Source organism: Catharus ustulatus, chromosome 4 (genome assembly GCF_009819885.2).
Source record: "Catharus ustulatus isolate bCatUst1 chromosome 4, bCatUst1.pri.v2, whole genome shotgun sequence".
In the NCBI taxonomy this organism is placed as follows: Eukaryota; Metazoa; Chordata; class Aves; order Passeriformes; family Turdidae; genus Catharus; species Catharus ustulatus.
In genome coordinates, this window is record NC_046224.1 from 44,833,263 (window position 1) to 44,844,149 (window position 10,887).

A 10,887-nucleotide genomic window follows, 5' to 3' on the forward strand; every position below is an offset into this window, starting at 1 on the left:
AAATCTAAATGAAAACTATATGAAACACCACTTTCCAGCAAATGCAGGGACCACTTACTATTGCACTGTAAGCAAACTGTACTCTCCTATAGCTTTTTCAGTATGTGAAAGTCTTCAATACTTAAACAACTAATATCTGCCTGAAACAAAAGGTAAGCAAGGCAAAAAACATGCTTATGACAGAATACAAGACTTTCACAAATGTGCTGCTAGTATTTTTCGGTCGTTTACGGGCACACCCGCTTTAGGGTTGCGGAGGGCACCCATGCTTGTCACTGTGGCTGCCTCTTACACGGCTGCTGGAGAGACCATCTTCCATTCCTGTAAGCGATCGCAGATGCTCACAAACTGACTGTGTCTCAGCCAGTAATGTTTGGCCTTAATTAAAGCTCTCTATTTACTTGACAATCCTGGCTGTAAGAATACTGCCTGAAATTTTGTCTTTGTCAGCTGTTCCTCACAAAACAGATGGTCAGGACTGAGAATTTTGATCTCTGTTTCCAAGGATGCCACAGGCCTGACCCAAATCTATCAAGCACGGCATCATTTACTTATCTAAATTAAACTCAGTCTGAGCCAAATAACCTCCTAACCAAAGTTCAGCTTCAGCAACTCAGAGCTGAATCCAAGTTTTGGGGCTTTCCCTGTGGTGGGAGCAACAGCAACTTGGGATGCTGCAGGTGCATTAATTTTAAACTACAGTCATACATATTTACTTAAAAAACACAATACTCAGAGAAAATAACCCACCATAAAATCTGGGCACATGTCTTATTAACCTTTGTTTTTAAACAAATATAGTTTGTTCTCTACAAATCTTTGTGGGAATATTGACCTGGAGGAAATAAGTCTCCATTGACAGTTACAGTCCCTTGCATGGAAAGCAAGTGCAGCTCAGATGTAGAAAGGAATCAAATGTGTGCTGAGAGCCCCATGTCACCTCCAGTGTTTAAAGCAAGGACGAAGCTACATTGGCCAGTTACCAGCATTAGAGAGATTAAAATGAATAAACAAACTCAGTTCACCCAGATACTGAAAAATTTAGCCTCACCACAGCACAAGCCTAAGATACTAAATCGAACACACTTTAACACAGAAAAACCTTACAAAAAAAGCCTATGTATGCAAACTGAAGAAATAGTATTGGTGCATTTTGTCTAACAGAATGTGAAACACACTGCTCAAAAATATCAAGTATTGCTGGGGTGCTTGTATTTTTGTCAACAGATCCATAAATAAACCTCTACAAGGTTTTACTGAAACAGTGATCTAATGCACTGTGCAATCATAATTACACGTATATAAAGAAAAGGTTTAAGTTAAAACGAAATTTGAGAATAGAATCCTGCAATTCTTCACACACAAACCTACCATCTGATGTACAAAACAGTCAACTCATGCAGTAATTGCTGGGTGATAATGGTGTTGGGTGTCCAGGCCTCATATGTATTCTACCAAATGTATTTCATACATACTCTTACACAAATCTCTGCTTAATTTGGTCTCTTTTCAAACTAAAACCATCGTAACTAATTTTCTAATTTATAGCTCTCGATCCATTGTTAAATAAAGGTGAACAGTATTAAACAATAAGAAATAAGTTAAATCTTGCGTCAGAATAAGAGAAGCTTTCAGAATTTCTCAAGATATTCTGCATCGGTCTCTATGTGACACCCTTGCATGCATGACACAAGGCAGCTCTCCTACTGACACATGTGCACAACTGCTAGCAATATAATACTGACAAACAAGGAAGGACTGGTCCAAAAAGCAGAACAGTTTTCAGCTACTCAACACAGAGAGGATCATCATAACTTTTTGAAATTACTCATGAGTGATTATGTGTCACTGAAAGGCAGCTCCTTTGAAATAATACATTTGTAAACAAAATTGTCCTTCAGTTCAGCCCAAACAGCTCTTCTTTAGCTCTAATTATGTACAGGAAAAATAAGAACAGCATGGACAGAATATCAAAGTGATGTATTTAAACACAACAAGGAGAATAACTTGGAAGGTACCATAGTAACCTACACCGTAAGAAATGCTTTCTTACCTGCTTTATCCCACAATAATTTGCTATGCTGTCTACCAGCTCTGACATCACCTGCACTTCATGTGACTTCTTATTATTCATAAACTCATCTGGTTTGAAACCTGTATCAGATTAGGAAAATAAATATATATTAACACAACCCGTAATAATAAGGATTTGTGACCAATCAGGAAATAAAAAAAGTTAATATATACTTTACTGTTTATGTATTTTCAGGATAGTAATTTTTAATTAAAAACTCATTAAAATATTACAAGAGTAAACTTCTGAATTATGGATGAATTAGCAACATTCAACAGACTTAAAAACTCAGATTTTTTAAGATGCAGCATATTTAATACCTGATCAGATATTAGACAATAGCTACAACTATAAAACTATACTTTTTAGTATAGTTTTATAAAAAAAAAACTTAAAAAAAACCTATAAAACTGTACTATTTCTTCCTTTTCATTGAAAAGTACTTATTTTTATCTCATTTATCACAGATACCTTTCAATGAAATATAAGGGCAGGAACAATAAATAATCACATTGTACAGTTTGTTAATGCTGCATATTTGCTGACAATATTAAGACTAAAAGTTATGAGCAATACTGGGAAAATACAGAGGAAGATAACTTTCCTTTTCTTTATTTACCCTATGGATTTGTTATAGAACTGTTACACCTCTGTGGCAGAAAATAACTCATTTCAGTGTTGCTGGACAATGCGTTAATGAGATGGAGTCAACCTCCATTGTGGGTTTACTGCTTGTGGAGAACATCAAGCATTCACTTGCTAACCTCTGTGCCAGCCAAAGCAGGAGCTCAGAAGTCACTCCCTTGGGACAAACCCACACGTTTCTCTTAGGGGTCCAATGCTGCAGTGCACTTAGATCTAGTTAAATTGATGGTAAGCCTGAGTGATGGTAGAAGAAACTGGATCATTACTGATGAGCATACTCTTAGAAAGAAGACTAGGCAGATTAATATACTTTCCCATTTTCTGTTTTATGCACAGTTTGTATTCATCTGTCCAGAAACTGATCATTAGGCAAAAACCATGTTCATTTCTTGATCAGATCATGCTGGGAGCAGAGCCAAGCTTGCTACTTCTTTAAAAGAGAGTGGGGAATTGAACTGAGCTCATAAGAAACTCAGTGTTTTCTCTATTTTTCCCAAACCCAAAGGGATCTGTCTATTTCTTAAACATCTGGGGTTTTTATAATAAATTGTTATGACAATACTTAAAATCTAATAAAGACTCTATGAACTGACAAAAGGAAAAATAGGCTAAAAGACTTAAACAATACGAATAGCAGAAACAAGTATTTGTCATCTCACTGAAGAATCCCCTTAACTTTTAAACTGTAAAGATCTATACAGCATCCTAAACAGCTCTTAATTTGTAAGCATATCAGGTTAAAGAAAAACAGACAGGGAAAAAATTTAAAAAGAAAAAAGGTCTCTCTTTTTGTTTATATTTGAACATTTTTGTGTCTGGATAGGTTCATCAGAAAAAGAAGCAGAAATGGAACGAGAAGAAACAGACATTTAACTTCTTGACAGAAATAAAAGTTGTTTTTTCTCCAAAGCAGCGCTGTCACTTTGGACAATGACCACATTCTGCACCTTTACTCTTTTCTCTATTATGAACTCAAAAGACTGAATGGGGTAATGCTAGGTGAAGTACTACGTCAGAGAGTACTTATTACAAAGCAAGTATTTCAAACATGGTAAGAAACCAGAAAAGCTGAAGTGATAAATAAACTATATATGTAGATATAAACAAATAATGCTTTTTCTATCTGGAACCTCAGCAAAAGTTTCTTAAGCATTCTTTTACTTCTTTCCCTGCTTTTTGCAGGATAACACACTGCTTATATTTCAGCTCAGGGAAAATGATACTTTTTTTGGAGAAAATTACTGCTTTTATTTTTCTGCTTTTTACGCAAAATTCATATCGGTTTCTACATTATTCTGAAAACCAAACAGATATTAAAAACTAACGCAAGCAAATGTATCTGGGGATTGTTTTATATTGCCTAGACATTTCAATTTAAAAAAATACTAGTTTGACTTAAACTGTGTAAATTCTTTCTAGTATCACAAAATTACTTCCTTGGAACAAATAATTATACATGCACATTTCCTTATTATGTGTACAACTGATGCAGGCAGAACAAATACTAATTTCAAAAAAAATCAGAAATTTAGAGAACCGTCTCCCTTTGTGATGAAAAAAAAGATAAAGTGTGGTTTCAAATACTTTACAGAAGTAGCTTGGATATGACAGAGCAACAGAACGCTTAATATTACCAGTTTTAGTTGGTAATGAAACGCTGCTCATTTGCATTGGGAATCCCTAGCACGAGTACCTGTATTCCATTTGAAGAACTGCTTTAACTCTGTAGTGCCATTTATAGCCACATCTTTAGTTGTGAAGCTGAGCAAATTGAGGAGAGACTATTTCAGTACAGGGCTAACACAGATTTTTAAAGATCTCCTATAGCAGGGTGCAGGGGTTTTATGCCCCAGCTACCTGCGGAAATTCACATACCTCAGATAAAAAAGTATAAATCCATAGTCCATACCATACAACATCATCTACACAGAAGTTTACTACAGTGACTTAATTCCATGATCCAGAGTGAGGAACTGGACTAACCACACACTCAAAAAAAACCCTTCTGTGGCAGAGTGATATTCCAGCACATGGAATTTAAAGATGGATTCATTAGTAGACACTACATGGCATGGTTATTACCTCAGCCATAAACACACTGTGGAGTGGAGTACTCTCAATCCAACCCTCACTTCTGGGTGGTTACAAAGCAAAGCAGAACACCTTTCAGACTCAGAACTCCATTCCAAGTAGTTGTGTCCGCAACACGCTTAAAATGTTTGTGCTTCCCAATTATTCCCAGGAAGGACAGCAATATATCTACATTAAGACTGCAAAGAAGCTAGAGAATTATGTAAGTATGCAAATTGTGGGAATAGACTCAAAAGTCAGTTTGTCTTAGAAGAAGAAAACATATTAAAAACCTCTGAAACATAAATGGAATTATCTTGATGCATATTTTTCAGAATATAAGCAACACCATCATAAAGTTGCCAGTTTTCTCAGACCTACATTTCTTTCAACTTGCAAGCTTTAGCATGTCAGGAAACAAACATATCTTCTGAAATACAGAAGTACGTCCAAAATATCTAAAATCACTTAAAGTTACGAGATCACAACTTTCATTTGGCAACTTGCACATTATGAATCCATAAGTTGGTATTTTACCTCTGCCAAATGATTACCAGGAACTTCAATTAAGTTAATTTAACTGATATTTACTGCTGAATCAGCACAAAGGTTTTGAATTATAATTCTACTGTACACATTTGGAACACATTTTATTCTTCCCAAGAAGTACAACTGAGAAGTACTGCAAAAGTACAAACCCAGGCCCCAGTTACCCAACCAAGCATCACTCCTGCCACACAGAAAACAAAATATTCAGCAATTGCCTTATTCTTGATGCTCCATTCTGCATGACAAGAAGATGAAAGAATCCTCAAAGTTTTGGCTACACAAGTTAATCTAGGAATGAACTCAAGTATAAGAAGACAGAACTAGAGAGTTACAGAAAATTAAGAGGAACATGAGGAATGAGATACAGTAAAAATGAAAATAGCTAAAAGCTGGTGGGAAAGAAAAGCAGCATACCATTCTCAAGGAAGAAAAAAGGGTTTCTAATGAACTAAGACTTAGCATAAGGAATGAAGCCAGAAAGTAAGAGGAATGCACTACAAATCATTAAGAGTATCTCGGCAATAGTATTTTAACACTTCGAAAAAAATCTAGGGAGCCAACCATGAAAAATAGAAAAATTGGAAAGAGATCACTGTAGAAAATGGGAGAGATGCACAACATTTGTATAATGGGTGCTATCACTTAGGATAAGAAATGTCAGGAGTTTTAATGCATCCCAGAGATAAAAGGCACAAGAAGGCGGAGAGCTGCTCAGTCTGTCTCTTAAAAACTAATGAGAAATCTCAAAGATAGTGACAAATCTTGAGATATTGAGGACTCCACGAATAGCACACTTGCAGTAAAAATGACAGCAGCCCAAGTAAGGATAAAAGCCAATTTATCAACTGATTTGAAAATTATAATTGGGGTAAGACTCGCAGTGTCCAACTTGATGCCAATTTAAGAGCATTGTAATTCAATTTCTTTAACTGCAGAAAATGAAATTACTCTTGTTTTATCACATATAATTGGTATTAGTCCCAAAAATACAGAATTATTAAAATCTTTTTTTTCTAAGACATCAAACACTTGCCATATTTTAGGGTGATACTTCTAAGAAAAACATGAGTAGCAACTATGATTTTTGCCACTCGGGGACAAGACAAACAAAGAGAATTAACAAGGTATCTCAAATAGATATGTGCCCACTTCTCTGTCCCATCCCCTTTAAAACTGAATCCCATGGTGGGTCTATAGATACCAAATATTCTTACAGTCCTTACAGTGAATAAGCAAACATTAAAATGAAAATGTAAATATACCTGTTGCTCCTTCACTGTCTCCTTTCAGTGCTTCAAGCACATCTTCTAATTGGGTACACACTCCAAGGTTAGACAAAGAATAATACTTAGCAGCCAGGGCAAACAAATGTACATTGATAAGCTTCTCAGAGCTTTCACAAAATGCATTGGAAAAGATGTCATCATCTGCACATAAAAAAAGGAAAATATTTTTGTCAACAGTATTTAACAGCTCTCTAATACTGCTGACAGAGAATTACAGGCAATAAATACTTAGTATCAGACACAACTTAGCCATCAATCTTGCTTCCCTAAGTGCAAAAACTCACTATTTTCCTTCAGCTGTATTCTCCCTTCAGAACCAAGGTCAAATTTTGCTTTTAGCTGAACCAGTGTAAATGTGACAAAATCTGTTGTTTCAGCAGACATACTTCAGTATAATTGACAAGCTAATTCAGTCAACATTATCACTTCTCTTCTGTTTACAAACTTGCTCATTATACATGTCCTAGTCAGCCCTGTCTGCCAATATATGCTGCTAGATTTGTTTTTAAGGAATGCAGCTGTTCAGTATATGAAATGTTTAGATTCACAATCACTCAATTCACGTACTTTCCAGTTTTGTAACTGATACTGGAAGAATTAAATTAATTTTTATTTCCAATCAGGTGTGGGCCAAAGTTAAGATTCCAATGTTTATTTTGTTAGATACATGATTAAATACTTCATCTTGGTATTACTTAGTACTGAATTTCAAAAATGTAAATTTATTTTTAAGTAAAACATATTAGGATGAATAATTTATTCATTCTGAAATTGTTTTGTATTGTGTAATTCCTCTCTATTTTACCTAAAACTATTTGTGAATTCTACGTAATTTTGGTAACAGTTTTTATATATTCAATTCATTTCAATATATAAAAGGCAACCAGTCCAGCAATCAAAATGTTACAATGATTTGGAAAAAGTCTCCTGGTTTGTCTTTTGTGTCATAGGTAGATTTTGAGGAAGTACATACCTAGTGCACTAGCCTTCCTGAATCTGGCATGTATACATGATACAGCTATTTCGGTAGATCTCAGCTCTAATGCTCCTAATTTCCTTGCATGACCACAATGAAAGATCATGCATATATTATAATCCACTGAAAACAATCCTAAACCATGTTAATTTTTATGATATTATGCCACAAAGGTACAAGCACAGCAAACAAATTTCCTAAGAAAGCATAAATATTGTCTAAGCTATGACCAGAATTAACATGGTTAATTGTCTGCACAGCACTTCTTACTCCTCTCTGCTAAAAAACCTAAAAAGAAAGCCACATTTCTCCATTAGTAACTTCCTTGTCTGAACAAACTTTAGTTAGTGCTGTCTTCATGAAGGGTAAGATTGTCAGAGGGTATTAGAGATGAGAAAACCACAGTTTTCAGGGAGAACTGGCAACTTTGCTTTGCAATGTCTCTTCTCTAAGATTTATTACAGAAAGATAAGAAAATGGATGTGCTTCATCTATTTCACTTTTTCAGCTGACATAAAATATGATTACTGTTCTTACAAATCTCACTTCACTGAAATCCAATGCAGCAATACCCATGCTCTATAACAATCCTTAACTTGGTTATCTGGTGGAAGAATATGACAGAACTAGCAGGATCTCATACAAGATTGCTAGTATATCACCCGTAATAATACTCCCACCAAACTTTTGTTCCAGCTTGACAACTGAAAATCAAGGAACCAGCTGCATTAAGGCATCTGAAGCCTTGCTTCAAGCTACAGAATGGCAGTTGCTGAACTTTGTATTATTTATGAATATTAAAAATGTTAAGTTTTTTGATGCATTTCTACTCTGGATGCTCACAAGAGGAAATCTAGCATGTCTTTTAACCAGTCAGTCTACACATTTGTAAACAAATCTTCATACGCCCAAAGTTGGAACTACAGTACAAACAGTAATTTACAGTAAAATATTAAAATTCTTAAACAAAGATTTTTCTGTGCCTGTGTCCAATTTACAGCAATGACGTGATAAACAAAATGCAATATGGCCAGTGTCAGCTTTTTGATGTATTTGAACCAGTTTCTGAAGGGTTCCATCCTTCATATGGTCATTCTAATGAAATGAGTTTGAACAAGGAAGAGTAATTTCTGTTTATGTTGGGTTTCAAGATCCCTAATTGTCAGTTTCTGATTCCCTAATGCTATTGAGTAGCACTAAAGCACTCAAGTAAGCTATGATACTTCATTTCTCTTTCTCTCTCCTAATTTTAATACAGGCTAGCAGTGCATTAATTTGCAAATGTAAATAGATGTTTGCAGGTATCTTCACTGAAAACTAATATTCTACTACGAAGTATTTTCATCATCAATTCACTACAGTGCATTCTGTTAAATAGCATACTATAAAGTCAGAAAAAAAGGGGCAATTCTTCCTTTTTTCTTTTAATTAGCAGAAACAATCCCTGCAGAAACCAAAGAAGAAATGTCCTATTTTAGCCACAGCATGAAAACTTCATACTCTTCAAATGACGTGCTTAATTTTAGACATAAATTGTCTTTTTGTTCCAGTAATTTCTGCATCAGATTCTGTAACATGCATTTTGAATGCAGATTATTACATTATTTTCCAATTTTGAAATCTACAAAATCCTGATTCTCATTCTACTCTACAGGCCACCGCCTTGGTGTTCGAATCATTTCATGGACCCTCCCATTGAAACAGGTTAAATCAGAGTAATTTTCCTTTTCTGTTTTCTTTATGATGATTTCATTTAATAATTAGTTTTGTTCCAGCCTCTATTTACATTCAGTTTCATGATCTATTGCTCTGAATCAGTTCTGACTCTGACATTATGTCAAGAACATTAAGCCTGTCCTTGCTGCTTCCCAAAACTTTTACTTGTTGACCAGACCACTGTCGTTTCCATCTGGCTCTTGAAAGTAATTCATGACCCAGTGTCTTTTCCATGCACAACTAAACTCTGTGGCATTTTTCCCAAAGAACTCAACCTTTAAAAAATTAGTCCTGCAGTTAATATTTTGAGAGGTTTTTAGACCCAACAGAGAAATGTTGCTAGTGATGCAGTAATTCACAGCTCTTCAATCTCTTTCTGAGCCCAAATCATTATCACAGCTTGTCTTCTATGCCAAGCAGCACATGCTACTTTCTGTGGAGCCTTCTCTTGGACTCCACATGCCTTCCTGCCTCGCATGCCATTTCACGTAGGATTTCACTGCTAACACAGTATGACAGCTATCTACACTCCATACGCTTTGGCACGACACTGGCTTTTCTCAGCTAAGCACTTTGTCAGAGATTTCACCCTGGACTTGAAAATGATCTCTTTGCTTGGGCTCAGTCCCACCAAACACCACAGCTCTCAGATGCTTTATCTTCATTTCTGTGCCCTGCCTGAAGGAGCATTACCGGTGCATTTCCCTCCTGCTTGGACTGCAGCACATCCAGCAACACAGCAGCCTAGCTGGCTTCCCCCTCAGCTACGTGAGAATTACTAAAAATATGAAGTGCCTCTTAAATAGACCTCGTCAGAAGTAAAACAGCTGCTGTCCCGAGCCAGACACGCTGACTGTTACAGATACACAGCAAAGTTTAAGCCTTTTCCAGCTGTCCTCCGCATCTCCAGTTTCAGCACTCGGGGACTTGAACTGTTACATCTTTCCACTCGTGAAGGTTTTTCGTACGTTTTGTTTGTTTTGGATTTTTTCATATTAATCGTGTTCTTCAGTTGTCAGTCAGAGTGAAGGAAACTGACAGTCTGGAGTTTCGTTTCCAAATCGACAGGATGGAACTGACGACACGAGACCACGGTCACAAGCGCCACTCGCCGACACAAGCCGGACCCGGCAGTGGAACTTCCGGGCCGGCCGCGCTCCCTGCGAGGTGAGCCTGTGTCCCGGTGTGTCCCGGTGTGTCCCGATGTGTCCCGGTGTGTCCCGGTGTGTCCCGGTGTCCCCGCGCCCCCAGCCCCACTCACCGCACGGCGCCGCCGCCGCGCCCGCGTCCGCCGCCAGGGGGCGCGCCAGCGGCCCGGCCGCGCGCAGCGCCTCGAGCACGGCGTCGGGGCGCGGCGCCACGTGCCGCTCCCACAGCCCGCGCGTGAAGAACTCCACGGTGTGCGCGCGGCACAGCGGCAGCGCGCGCCGCACGAACCGCGCCACGCGCCGCAGCGCCCGCGCCGCCGCCGCCGGGGACGGCTGGGGCGGGAGCGCGCGCGACGGCCGCGACATGGCCCCGCGCGCCGCCCGTCGGCGCCGCGGCGCAGGTCGGTGACGTCGTGTCTGTGC

The 10,887-nt window shown here is 37.8% G+C and overlaps 1 protein-coding gene across 1 annotated transcript in view; it reads right to left on the minus strand.

The window, feature by feature from the left end:
• The window catches only part of METTL25 (methyltransferase like 25), a 45,183-nt gene extending 34,353 nt beyond the window's left edge, over positions 1-10,830 (minus strand). Inside the window, exons 1-3 of the mRNA XM_033058453.1 lie at positions 10,578-10,830; positions 6,601-6,765; positions 2,054-2,154 (exon numbers count right to left, since the gene is read on the minus strand). Of these exons, the coding sequence (XP_032914344.1) occupies positions 2,054-2,154; positions 6,601-6,765; positions 10,578-10,830 (519 nt within the window). The remainder of the gene's footprint in view (positions 1-2,053; positions 2,155-6,600; positions 6,766-10,577) is intronic.
• Positions 10,831-10,887: the final 57 nt, after the last annotated feature.